The sequence below is a fragment of the Lathyrus oleraceus genome, chromosome 6, assembly GCF_024323335.1.
Source record: "Lathyrus oleraceus cultivar Zhongwan6 chromosome 6, CAAS_Psat_ZW6_1.0, whole genome shotgun sequence".
In the NCBI taxonomy this organism is placed as follows: Eukaryota; Viridiplantae; Streptophyta; class Magnoliopsida; order Fabales; family Fabaceae; genus Lathyrus; species Lathyrus oleraceus.
The window spans coordinates 328921643-328936389 of record NC_066584.1 but is presented as its reverse complement, the minus strand read 5'-3'; the positions used below and the strand labels follow the sequence as shown (position 1 = coordinate 328936389).

General features: G+C 36.1%; 1 protein-coding gene across 2 annotated transcripts; it reads left to right on the top strand.

Moving 5' to 3' along the window:
* The first annotated feature begins 7239 nt into the window (after nucleotides 1-7239).
* Nucleotides 7240-10129, top strand: LOC127096853 (protein DEHYDRATION-INDUCED 19 homolog 3). Of its 2 annotated transcripts, XM_051035390.1 has the most exons (5): nucleotides 7240-7630; nucleotides 8144-8286; nucleotides 8556-8635; nucleotides 8863-9117; nucleotides 9825-10129. In XM_051035390.1, exons 1-5 carry the CDS (start codon nucleotides 7552-7554, stop codon nucleotides 9931-9933), a joined length of 666 nt encoding a protein of 221 aa, XP_050891347.1. In that variant the 5' UTR covers nucleotides 7240-7551; the 3' UTR covers nucleotides 9934-10129. The 2 variants fall into 2 exon arrangements, with proteins under 2 accessions (XP_050891347.1, XP_050891348.1); XM_051035391.1 differs by lacking the exon at nucleotides 8556-8635 and having other exon boundaries at nucleotides 8867-9117.
* The last annotated feature ends 4618 nt before the right edge of the window (nucleotides 10130-14747 follow it).

The following is a 14747-nucleotide window of genomic DNA, read 5'->3' as shown; positions in this document are numbered from 1 at the left end:
GTGATCACGAGAGTTTGAAATATTTATTTGATCAGAAGGAATTGAATATGAGGCAGAGAAGATGGCTCGAGTTTCTGAAAGATTATGATTTTGACTTGAATTACCATCCGGGTAAAGCTAATGTTATAGTTGATGCATTAAGTTAGAAGACATTGCATATGTAAATGTTGATGGTCAGAGAATTGGAATTTATTGAGAAATTTAGAGACATGAGTTTGGCATGTGAAAAGACTCATAATATTGTATGGTCAAGTATGTTTAAGCTAACCAATGGTATCCTTGAAGAGATCAAAGAAGGTTAGAAGACCGATGTGATATTGGTTGACCGACTTGTGTTAAATAACCAAGGTAAGGGTGGTGACTTCAAAATTGATGAGAGCGGTGTGATGAGGATCTGAGATAAAGTTTGTGTACCAGATGTACTCAAGCTTAAGAAAAGTATTCTTGAGGAGGGTCATAATAGTGGTTTATGTATTCATCCTGGTGCCACTAAGATGTATCAAGACTTAAGCATATTATTTTGGTAGCCATAAATGAAGAAAGGAGTATCTGAGTTTGTGTATGCTTGTTTGACTTGTTATAAGTCGGAGATTGAACATCAGAAGTTGTTGGGTCTGATGCAACTACTGAGTATTCATGAGTGGAAGTATGATAACATTTCCATGGATTTCATTATGAGTTTAATTAGGACAATGAAGGGATGTGATTCCATTTGTGTGATTGTTGATAGGATGACTAATCGACTCATTTAATACCGATTAAGATCAGTTATACTTTAGAGAAGTTAGCTGAGTTACATATTGATAAGATTGCTAGTCTGCATGGTATTTCGTTAAGCATTGTTTCAGAAAAAGATATGATGTTCACGTTGAGGTTTTGACAGAGTTTACAAGAAGCTCTAGGTACTAAGCTGAAGTTGAGTTCCGCTTATCACCCGCAGACTGATGGGCAAACAGAGAGTACTATTCAATCCTTAGATGATTTGTTGAAGGCATGTGTGCTAGAACAATAAGGTGTTTGGGTTAGCTAATTTCCTCTGATTGAGTTCACTTACAATAATAGATTCCACTCAAGTATTTGAATGGCCTGGTTTGAGGCGTTGTATGGTAAGAGGTGTATGACACCTTTGTGTTGGTATGAATCTGGTGAGAGTGTTGTAATTAGACCTGATATTTGACAACAAACTTCTGAGAGGATCAAAATGATCTAAGAGAAGATGAAAGTTTCATAGAGTATCCATAAAATTTACCATGATAAAAGGAGGAAATCACTTTAGTTCCAAGAGGGGATTAAGTGTTTTTTAGAGTTACTCTATTAACCGAAGTTGGTCGAGCTTTGAAGTCTCGAAAGCTCACGCCATGTTTTATTGGTCCATACCAGATCTTGCAGAGGATATGGGAGGTATCTTATCGGATTTCCTTGCCACAACCGTTTGCTAATCTTCATGATTTGTTTCATGTGTCTCAGTTGACGAGATACATTTCGAATCCGTCTCATGCGATCCAAGTGGACGATATATAGGTGAGAGAGAGACCTGATTGTTGAGGCATCGCTTATAAGGATAAAAGATCAGGAAGTGAAGTAGTTGCATGGTAAAGAGATTGCTTTAGTGAAGGTAGTGTGGGAAGGATCAGCTAGTGGAAGCATAACTTGAGAGCTAGAGAGCCATATGAAAGAGTCGTATCTGACTCTGTTTCCTTTAGGTAATTTTTTAGGGGCGAAAGTTTTTCTAAGTGGAGGAGAGTTGTAACACCCCAAATTCGATTGAACTTTTTAATTGAACTATTGGGATTTATTTTATTTAATTATTTGACGTTAGTGTGTATTTAAATAAATAATATGATCTTATGTGTTGACGGTGAATGATGGAATTAGAAGGGTGCAGCGAGAAATTAGAATAAGTTGGATAATAATTAGAATAAGTTGAATAATAATTATAATAATTAGAATTTTAATTATTATTATTAATAAAATAAGAAATTGGAGAAAAACAAGAGTTATCTAAGAAAATGGGAGTTTTAGGTCAATTGTGGGATTTGAAGGAAGTTTGGAATAGAAGAGAGAATCTAAGATTCATTTGGACAAAAATAATAATTAAGCAAAAGTGATGGGGGGTACCATATATTCTAAAAGTTGGAGGATAAGTTAGGTCTTAGAGAATTAGACAGAACGTAAAAACAAGAAGCAAAGGAGAAACAAGGCTTTTGGGGAAGGAGAACTAGAATTGGGAAGAGGAACCCATAGAGGTTGTGCAATTTATCACTTTGTTGGAAAATTAAGGTAAGGGGAGAGAGAGAGCTTCCAAATTAGGTGTATTGCATGATGGGGTAGTGATGGTAAGTCCTTAATCTCATTAGGGTTCTAAGCTTTATCATGATAACTTATTATATGATGATTTTTTTGGAAAATTGGTTGTTGATTTTGTGTTTATATTTGATGTTATGGTTGAATCGATGTTTGAATGATCATAATCATGTATCTATAATTTTTTTCCATGGATGAATGCTTGAATGTTTGAGTTGTATCTATGAATAATGATGAAATTGGTTGTTGAATATGGTGATTAATTGCTATGATTATGATGAAATAATTGTTGCAATATGTTAAAAATTATGATGATATGATTCATTGTTAAATTATGGAAATAAGTTATTGAGGTGTTGGGGTGTGTTTGGGTGAGGATTAAAAGTAAGAAAAACTGTTGTATGTGAGAAAAATTAGGTTTCTAGGATTGGGCTCCTTGAGCAATCGATAGGTTCACTCATTTTTTTGGAAAAAACAAAGGAACAATCGATTAGTGCAATCGATTGGTTATGTTGTGTAATCGATTGATTCACACAAAAAATGGAAAAAACAAAGGAATAATTGATTGGTGTAATTGATTGGTGAAATCGATTCTCCACGTTGAGTAATCGGTTGGTTCAGTTGATATATGTGAAAAAATGCTGACAGTGAGTTTGGGACAATCGATTGGTCCCTATTTCGGTTGTTCGATCCACTTGTCGATTTTGGCTGTAACTTATGTTTCTCAAGTCTAAATGAGGCGTCATTCAAAGTGTTGGAAAACTAACGCGTAGAGCTACATCATGATGTTGATTAGTGAATTGTTTGAATTATAATCATGTGTCTATTATGGAAATGTTTATGCTGATTTGTATGATCGGTTAGCAAATCATTATGTTATATAGTGATGTGTTGTTATTTTGGATGAAGTAACATGATTGAATGCTCATGAAGTTACATTTGTTAATTTGTTGCTATTTGTTTTTGTTTATTGATGTTGTAACATTGATTAATTATTGTGTATGATGTGTGATGTGGTGCATAAATGGTGAGATGTGTATGATGATCCTTTTGGTGAAATTACATGTTGTTGAGAGTCATGAATCATGGTTTACAAATTATGGTCCAGTTTTGGTGTGCTCTGGTCATATGATATGGATCAAGAGCAAGTAGTCAGTTATATATGGGAGTTGGTGAAGCATTATCTATGGTGAGGGTAACGATTTGGCGTGCTCTTGTCCCATGGCGGGGATCGAGAGTGAGATGAACCTGGGTGTTCATGAATGGTACCACATGCATAATGTGTCAGTTGTGGAGTATATCTGCATACCTAAATGCATATGTAGTTAACTATTCATGATCTTGTTTATTGGTTGAGAATATGTACATATTGTCATGATTGGGTGTGTGAATATGTTGTTGATGGTTGTGTAATGAATGTGTGCTTGTTGTGTATTTTCCACCTTAACATTCTTTACATTGTTTATGTTGGTTTGTTGTTTCACACCATTTTTGCTTTCATGTTGTCCACCATGGACACCTTGCAGATACTCAAAAGTAGAGTTTGATTTAATAACCAGAAGTTAGCCATTGGAGTTACTTCGTTTATTCTCATTGTTGTTTAGAAGTCTTACTTTGATCCTTTAACATCGAGGTTGAGAATGTTTGTTTTCTTATTATGTTTTGTTGGAGTTTGATTGTTTTTTTTATGTTGAAGTTGTTGAGATTTAGGCACGATAATTCAATATTTTGATATAAGTTTATCTAATTTTGAAGTTGAAACTAAATGTCTAAGTTACGTTGTTTTATTTAAATTGAAATAAGATCGATACCACCATGATGACATATGTTGTATGACATTGATATTTGGTTGCGTATTTGTTAAATGTTTGATTGACTAAATGAGTTGTCGTCGGTGATATCTTAGATTGTCGTGTAAAGATTGATATATAAATTTTGGGGTTTAAGGTGTTACACTTGTTCCTAGAGATCCATATGGAAAATAACAAAACAAACACTTTGTTAAGGGCCCGACTATTAATATTTTCAATTGATAAAGATTTTAATCATGTCTTACACTTTTTTACAAAGAAGGTGTTTTCTGTGAGGTGAGAACAAGCTCACGAGGATGAGAAACTATGTATTTATGGGTATTTCACAGTGACCTCAAAATGTCATTCTCAACCATAAAGTTGAGATATTTATAAAGGGCATATATGTATGGATTTAGGGAATCTGGAGAAGTAGTAATTGCTCCACCTTGACTAGGGGATCTGTTGACTTCCTACTTCTTAAGGAATCATGACCATGACTTATTCCAAATATGGTTATGGACTATGTACACGTAACCATCCATGTTTCTTCTTAGGGTGATACACTTACTGAATGGGGATCCTGTCTAGGCGACATTTTATGGGGCGAGCGATTGATGAGGCCAGGTCTCGTGTTGCCTTATTGTGGATTTTTAAAATATATCACTACATTGAGGTAGAAGTGAAACGAGGGCAATGTGTAACTGCTTTTTTGTGGGTTTTGTGACCTTCCGGTTCTAGGAACATGCTATTTCACGTCATAAGTCTTCTTCTCGATGTTACTCTCGTATCCCTTTATATATAATTCATCCCTTGTGACTACCTCTACCAGCGAAGAGGTTGGTCGTTGGGCGATGGACTCATTAAAGTGCCATACTTTAAGACCATTATGAAATTCTCCTATGAAAATTTATTAATTTGGTTGGACGAATCTTATAGTGGCTTCGTTGAAACGGGCGAGGTATTTCTTCGACGACTCTGAGAGGTCTTGCAGAATGTTAAATAGACTGGTGGTTGACATCTTTCTATATCAACTTGCTACAAATTGGTGCATGAGTTTCTTCACCAGATCTTGGTAGTTGGCGATGATAGCTCGTGGTAGGTCCATGTACCATCGTAGGGTTGTATCTTTGAAAATACCAAACAAAATCTCGCATTTCAGAGAATTAGGAGCTTCGATGATGACCATATGTGTGTTAATGGAGGCATAATACTCATAAAAATCACTACACCCATCAAACTTTTCCAAAGAGGGAGTTCTAAGAAGTAGTAACTGCTCCACCTTGACTGGGGAAATTGTTGACGACCTACTTCTTAGGGAATCATGACCAAGACTTCTTGCATACGCGATTATGGGCTATGTACATGTCACCCACACATTTCTCATCAGGGTGAGTCAACTAATGTGTGGAAGTTACACCTAGGTGATGTATTCTAGGTCGTGCGCCTAATAAGGCTTGCCCTTGTATCTCCCTATTGCGAGACTTTACAAATATATCAATACAAATATCAATAAAACATCTACAAGTTAGAATACTCAATAGGAACAGTAGGGTTAAGTTACCAAGAGCTTATATAAAAAATACATCATGTCTTTAAGCCTTCAACTACCACCGGGAAAAAAAACTTTTTTGATCTTATCTAGCAATCGCAACATAGACATTTTGATACTGAAAAATATACAAATTTCTCTCTTTATAGATAACCCAAATGCAAGTCGATCAAACTATTTAAAGCATTCGTTGACCTCCTTACTAATTGAGTGAAAATCATAAAATCGTAGAGCATGCGAATAAGTTGCATTTGGAAGAGCACTAGGAATCTCAAGCCATTTAAGAACTTAAGATTAAATTTGGATATAAAACTCAGCATTTCAAAAATAAATGATGAATATTCTTATATTTCCTAACATTTACTTGAGCACATAGTTGTCAATGTTGTCATTATTCCATGCTTGACCAAGTTTTCTTTAATCACAAACTTGTTATTGAGAAGCTTCCACACGAATAAAAAGATTTTAAATGGCGTAATTTTATTTCATATAGCTCTCGTATATGCATTTTATTTCACATAGCTCTCGTATATGCATTGGAGCTATTGATTGATTTATGTGGATTAAAATATGGTAGTCTATTTTCATAGTTTAACCAACCTCACAATCAAGGGTCTACACATCTATAACATTATCATAAAAAATAAGGTTATCTAGTAAAGAGAAACACTCAAACACCTGTTTCTCCTCCCAAACAAAGAATTTCACTCACCTCCACTCTAACCATTCAATCATCTAACATATTCTTCTCATATCCACTAATGAAATATTACAATCAACTCACACAAACGACTAAATCTACAGCAATTAATCCTCCATTTCAACTAATGATCTTTTTAAAAGGACATGCTTTCACCGTTTTCTATAGAACATAATAACATATCGTCCAACGACTGACCAACTCCTCTACCTTTCTCTTCCCATATTCTATACACATCTAAAATTACAACCCTCTCCACCCTACCTGCAACATCTACCTCAATTTTTCTAATAAGGCTAAATTAAATTTCTTTATTATACGAACTCCCAACTTATATGTATCTCTATCCTAACACACTCTATCTCATATAATTTATAAAACATTTTGAGCAACGTCACTACCATCCCACATGTTTTTTTTACACCAAATACGTCTTTTTTTTAATATACGAAAGTTTAAGTGAGTTGGGTCCTGAGGATTTACCAAAATCATGACCGATCTCAAAACTTAAAAATTGTTTATATAGATACTTACAGTTCACCCAAAAAAAATTCTCACATCAACAACCTGAGTTGAACTCACAACCTCTCAATATGTGAATCAACTTTTTACCAATTGAGTCATGACAACAAACACATCTTTATATTATAACACATTTTATCCTAATTAATTTGATTAATACAAATTAAAACTAATAAAAAAAAGTTCAAAACAAAATTAACAAATATATCTAAAAACTTGTAGAGATTTGTATTTTAAATAAGAAATAAAATAGAATCTTATAATTAATTAGAAAGCATATTTAATTTTAAGAAGTGTCGCTAGTGCACATCATTTTCCAAAAACAAAAGCAAAATGATATTACTAAAACCTTTATAGCATTTCACAGAAATTGACAAATCGACTCCCTATTTATTTATGAGCTTATTCCTCACTCGTCTTTCCAGCTTGAACTTTTGGACGCTTCCGAATACCAGTGACGTGTGAAATCCATGAAACAAAAAAAAAAAAAAAATTAAATAAAAAATGAAAATAAATGAATGGAGGAAGAGAAATGCATTGGTTACTTTTACCCTTTGTTGGTAGGGTGAAAAATCGTGATCGCATTCTTCTTCTTCCTGTGGTTGTTTGTTCCTTCCTTCTCTCTCTCTCACTGTCTCACTTCCTCAACCAAAACCCTAATCCTTTCACATCGCAATCAAATCATGGACGCTGATTCTTCCTGGACTGCTCGTCTCTCTTCCGCATCCAGACGTTATCAAGCCGCTCTTCAATCTCGATCAGGTCCGTCTTTTTTTTTTCTTTCGTTTTTGCGTTTCCCCAATTTCTCAAACCGAATTTCAAATTTCTCAAATTCTTTAGCTTCGTAGATACTACTAGCTCAGTTAGAACGTACCACGGAGTTATATTGATATCGGATTGTGGATTTTTTGATTATATTCTGAGAATTGATTTGAAATTAAATACATCACGAGAAAAAATTGCTATGCTTGTGGATTATGTTTGGAAGCTGTTTTCAGCTGTTAATTAGTACTTTTTGAAGTTATTTATGTGCTTTGGGTGTTACCGGGAATAGAAATGAGAATTGTATGAAATTGGAAGTAATGATAATTGGGATTTGGGATGTAAAAGATATTGGTTGATATTAACAGAGACTGAGATCTAGTAGTGGAGTTGTAAATTATACGGCTTTACTTAATAGAAGTTTTTTTTTTCTGAATCAGAAGATTTATACCACTATTTGTTTTTTTCTGTATAAGTGTTTGTGCTTAATGATTTGAGGTTGTGCAAATGTAGATATGTTCATGGGTTTTGATGAAAACGACGTGGAAGAAGATATAAGGGAAGAGTTTCTGTGTCCGTTTTGTTCCGAGTATTTTGATATTGTTGGGTTGTGCTGCCATATTGATGAAGAGCATCCAATGGAGGCAAAAAATGGGGTATGTTTGACTACTTTTGTTTGTTTTTCTTCTGTTATTTTTTTCAAACAGCTTACAAGGTTTTTCAGTATCGGCTCTTTAAGAGATGCTTAATTAGTGCAGAGCCTTGAAGTTTTTGTTCATTCTTACATGTGTTTCCCTGTTTTTTTTTCTCATATAGGTGAAATCAATATCATATTACGGTGTTAACATTGGAAAAAAAGTTATATATTTTTTTTATAGTTAGAGAAATCAATAGTTTTTATGGATTACAACATTTTTGCGTGCAGGTATGTCCAGTTTGTGCATTGAGGGTGGGGGTTGATATGGTTGCTCACATAACCTTACAACATGGAAATATATTTAAGATATCCTTTTTTTTTGTCCTCAAGTTCTATGCACTTCTGTCAATTCTTAAATAATTTTTACATAAAAGTTGCAGATTTTTTAGCATTCAATTAGTCATGTTTTTTACAATATGGAACATGTTGCCATAAAGTTTACTTATTTTAAGGTTGATCAATATTAAGATAAAAATGATTTTATGTTCAAACCATACTCTATTACTTGGCTGAATTCCTTAACAAGGGAATACATGCAGCGCAAGAGGAAATCACGGAAAGGTGGATCTTATTCAACACTTTCTTTATTGAGGAAGGAGCTGAGAGAAGGAAATTTGCAATCCCTTTTTGGTGGGTCTCCATGTATAGTGTCCTCGTCTAATGCAGCACCTGATCCGCTGCTGTCGTCATTCATATCGCCTTTAAGTAATGAATCTATGAGTTCTCAGTCTCACACACAAACTGAGATTAGATCATCCAAGAAATGCTCAGATGAGAATGTACCAAAAAGGTATTCTTTTCTAACTTTCAAGTTCTTTAACAGATTGATCTCCCCACTTCACATAATTCTGCTCAATATTGTACAAGTCTTCCTGAATGAGTTGATATGTGATACTGTGCCCGTCTATTGTTTTTCATGTGATAATACTATATATTGTTTATATGTAAATGAAATGTTCAAGAAATTGGTAGGTTTTATTCTACTATTGCAATATTTGTATGAGATTGTATTCATTGTTATGATTTTCTTCCTACTTATCATTTCTGTCACACGCTAGAGTTCTGAAAAGCTTTATTTCACTGTTTTGGAACAAATGTTTGAAAAACTGGAAAAAGTGAAGACATTTGGCAGTTTTCCAATTCAAAGTGAAAACAAGATGAGAAGAAAACATTTCCTCAAACTTAACAGAATTTAAGAGACTTGTTTTCTCACTGTTAGTACCAACTTTGTGAAGTTGGCATGTTTACTTTATCTGAATTTTGTTCCAACTTTTTCAATTGAGTAATTTATTTGCTTTGTATAAATATTTTTTTTCCTGATTATTTTGTGATTAATGTTTTTACATTTGTAACCTTTCACATCTCCTATCAATTTAGTGCCTTGTTGCAAACAATGTCTCGTTCCTTGCTAAGAGCACAATTTTCGAACAATATTGTACACAGTGGCATGGGTTCTATTGTCTCCTGGTTTCTAACAAGTCTACCTTTTCTGTTCAGCCATGTGGAGACACCAACCATGTCAGTTAAAGATAAGGAGGAGAAGACGAGAAGATGTGAGTTTATTCAAGGGATGTTGATATCCACCATACTTGATGACGATTTATGAAAAGAAACTCATCAAGATGTAATGCTTCAGTGGCTGGCTAATTCACAGATGCAATCTGCAATCTATGGTTTGTTTACTGAAGTTGTCTATGTATGTATTCCGAGTGGAATAATAAAGTAGTAAATTAATGTAATCTATGTTGTATGTGTACTGATGTTCTTAGCTCAAGAGTTTTCATATGGCATCCTTTATTTCAGATCGTAAGGCTTAAAGAAATAGATAAAGTTCCATTCCCGCCATAACTTATGTTTGCCTTATGCTTCTGTCTTGTACAAAATAAACATACTAGAAGTTTCAAGAGATGAAAATTTCATGTCTGGTATGTGAGAAAATTATAAGTACAACGCAACTAATGTATTATCTTTGCATGATGGGTATTTTCCCCTTGCTGCTGAGCATAGAATGAAAGCTTCTACACTTAAGATTTACTAAGGCTAACTAATTGAATTTAAAACATGTGAAGGACCTGGGTAAGAGACCTATCTTCCTCATGATTATTATCTCTTAGAAAAGATGAGTGATTGATTACCTGGGTAAAGAGACTATCATTAGCGATTTTATTAGCACTCATCAGTGCCCACTTGAATGTCAAGGGTTTTGTTACTCTGAGCTTCTTTATGCATCAATCCAAACATTCTAATGTGAAGCTGCCTGATGGACTTATTCTTAATGGACCTATTCTTCAGGAAAATTAGTTTTAATTAATAGTTGCTATTTTCTCTCAGTTTAGTCAATAAAGAAACCTATTATTCAGGTCCTTATAATTCTGTTAATGGGTAACGTTACTTTTCATTTTGTAAAGGCTATTTAAGCCAAACTTTTCTTTGAATAATAAAAACTAGTGATTTCATCTCTCAGCAAATATTGAGTTTGTATTTTAGTGTGTGAACACAAGTTTTAACAAGTGGTATCAGAGCTTGATCATGGGTTCGAATCCCCCCGGCTGACACTGGGGGGGAGATTGTTGGATAAATAAATTCAGCGTCACCCTTAGGGATTCGAATGGGCTTAACATCCCAACCCATGACGCTTAGAGGGAGCTTACAAACCTCGCTTTAGGTGCAGCCCCTGAGGGCTCATACTATAAGGAAATAAAGTTGCACCCTCACTAAAAGCAATTGCTTTTAGCGCAGTGGTAAGCGCTTGATCCAACAAGTGGTATCAGAGCCTCACCACGAGGCCTGATCCAGAGAGTGAGAAAAATGTCGAATGAAGGACAAAACTTGTTGAGTATTCCTAAGTTTGATGGGGATTACGATCATTGGAGTAGGCTGATGGAGAATTTACTTCGTTCTAAGGAGTGGTGGCATCTCATTGATCCAGGATACGTCGAGTTGGGCGCAGATGCAGTGGAGGATGATGCGGAGAAGAAGGCAAGAGCAGATCTGAAACTAAAAGATCTGAAAGTCAAAAATTATCTATTTGCAGCCATAGATAAGAGCATTCTGAAGACAATCCTGCAGAAAGACACATCTGCACAACTGTGGGAATCAATGAGAAGGAAATATCAAGGAAGTAAGAGGGTGCAAAGAGCCCAATTGCAAGCTCTCAGAAGAGAATTTGAAATTCTGGAAATGAAAGAAGGAGAAACCATCGTCGAATATTTTTCCAGAGTAATGACGGTGGCAAACAACATGCGCAACAATGGAGAGGCAATGCAAGACATTCAAATTGTGGAGAAAATTCTGCGAACTCTCACCGAGAGGTTTAATTACATAGTTGTCTCGATAGAGGAATCAAATGACATAAATTGCCTCTCAGTCGATGAACTTCAAAGTTCACTCATTGTCCATGAACAAAAGTTCCGAAGAAGGATCAATGAAGAAGAGCAGGTGCTTAACGTGACTCAAGAGGAGAGAAGCGGAAGAGGAAGAGGCAGAAGCACGTTTGGAGGATATCGAGGACGGGGTCGAGGGGGACCATCACCAGCTTACAAAGCAGCAATAGAGTGCTTCAAGTGTCACAAAAAGGGACACTTCCAGTACGAATGTCCAGATTGGGAAAGAAGGGCCAACTTTGCTGAATTAGAGCATGAAGATGAGCTGTTACTCATGGCATACGTTGAAGAAAAGAAAGCGACAAGAGAAGAAATATGGTTCTTGGACTCTGGATGTAGCAATCACATGAGTGGAAATAAGGAGTGGTTTACAGACTTGAATGAGGGCTTCAAGCAAACAGTGAAATTGAGAAATGACAGCCGTATTGCAGTGACGGGAATAGGAAGTGTGCGGTTATGTGTAAATGGCATCGTTCAGGTAATTACCAATGTTTATTATATTCCTGAACTAAAGAATAATTTGTTAAGTATTGGGCAGTTACAAGAAAAGGGGCTCACTGTATTGATTCAAAATAGCACCTGCAAGGTGTTTCATCCTAGTAGAGGACTAATCATGCATTCAGATATGAGTGGAAATAGAATGTTCTATTTCTTGGCAAAGATGGTGTCAACTCTACCTAAATGTATGCAAGTTCAGGCTGATGATGAATCACGACTATGGCATTCACGGTTTGGACATCTCAACTACAAGGGACTCAGAACTCTTGCATATCGAGGAATGGTTGAAGGGCTGCCTACTGTGAAAACTCGACAAAAGTTGTGCACACATTGTCTCGTAGGGAAGCAGCACCGAGATCCCATTCCTAAAAGAAATCTCTGGAGAGCAACACACAAATTGCAGCTTGTTCACTCAGACATTTGTGGTCCTGTTAGCCCAATTTCCAACAGCAATAAGAGGTATATCCTAAGTTTTATTGATGACTTTACACGTAAAACTTGGATATATTTTTTGAATCAGAAATCAGAAGCATTGGAGGCTTTCAAAGGATTCAAAACATGGGCTGAAAAGGAGGCTGGAACAAGCATCAAGTGTTTAAGAACGGATAGAGGAGGCGAGTATAACTTAAAGGAGTTTACAGACTTTTGCAGCACTCATGGGATCACTCGACAACTAACGGCATCATACACTCCCCAACAAAATGGTGTTGCCGAGCGAAAGAACCGGACGATCATGAATATGGTGCGCTCCATGTTGTCTGAGAAACAAATGCCGAAGGAATTCTGGGCTGAAGCGGCAAATTGGTCGATTCACATTCTTAATAGATGTCCAACAACAGCTCTTGAAAACATGACTCCACAAGAAGCATGGACTGGCTGCAAACCAAGAGTGGATCATTTTCGAATATTCAGATGTCTTGCTCATGTACATGTTCCAGATCAGAAACGAATAAAGCTAGATGACAAAAGTAAAGCACACATTTTTCTTGGTATGAGCAAGGAGTCCAAAGCATACAAACTCTTTGATCCTATTACCAAGAAAATAACAATCAGCAGAGATGTAAAATTTGAGGAAAATGAATGCTGGAAGTGGGAACAAAGCAAAGAAGAAGTGCAATCAGAGGTACTGGACTGGGAAGATAAAAATTCAGATGCTAACAAAGAGTTAGAGTTAGAAGAAGACTCTGATTCTAACAACACAAGTAACCCAATCTCACAAACAGGAGGAAACTCCTCCACAACCTCATCAGGTGGAAGCGAACCAAACTCGCCTAAAGGTAGATCTCGAAGAGCTCTTGCATGGATGTCAGAATACACAACCGGAGAAGGACTTTTAGAGGAGGAAGAAGAAGCAATGATGATGATAACAGAAGATCCAGTCACATACAATGAAGCTGCGAAAGAGGAAAAATGGAGAGATGCGATGGCTAAAGAGATTGATTCGATAGAGAAAAATGGCACGTGGGAACTCACAACCTTGCCGAGTGGAGTCAAAGCTATTGGAGTTAAATGGGTTTTTAAAACCAAGCTTAACGAGCATGGTAATGTAGAGAAGCACAAAGCTAGGTTGGTGGCCAAAGGATATGCGCAACAATATGGGATTGACTACACAGAGGTGTTTGCTCCGGTGGCTCGTCTTGACACAATAAGACTTATCCTGGCAACTGCAGCTCAAAACAAATGGGAAGTATACCAGTTAGATGTCAAAAGTGCATTCCTTCAAGGAGAACTTAAGGAAGTGGTGTATGTACAACAACCTACTGGCTTTGAGAAGAAGGGAGAAGAAGAAAAGGTATATAAGCTAAATAAAGCTTTATACGGACTAAAACAGGCTCCGCGAGCTTGGTACAGTCGCATAGAATCCTACTTCGTTCGAGAGGGCTTCAAAAGGTGTGCTTCCGAACATACGCTCTTTACAAAAGAAAAGGAGGGAGGTAAAATCCTAATTGTCAGTCTTTACGTTGATGACTTGATTTATACCGGGAATAATAACAGTATTTGTGAGGAATTTAAGATGTCAATGATGCATGAATTTGACATGTCTGATTTGGGAAAGATGAGCTATTTCCTTGGCATGGAAATTATATAGAATTCAAAGGGAATATTCATGTGTCAAAGAAAGTATGCGAGAGAAGTGTTGGCAAGGTTTGGCATGTCTGATAGCAAACCAGTTGGAAATCCTATTGTGCCAGGAACAAGGCTTTCCAAGGATGAGAAGGGAACCAAGATCGATTCAACCATGTTCAAGCAAGTTGTTGGAAGCTTGATGTACTTGACAGCAACAAGACCAGACATTATGTTTGGTGTGAGTTTGATTAGCAGATATATGTCATCTCCAACTGAGGAGCATTGGTGTGCAGCAAAGAGGATATTAAGATACATCAATGGCACAATTGAAATGGGAATTCTTTACAAAGGAGAAAGCATCACAGAATTGGTGGCATACACGGACAACGACTTTGCAGGAGATCTTAATGACAGGAAAAGTACTTCTGGTTTTGTATTTCTTCTTGCAGGAGGTGCTGTTTCTTGGGCATCA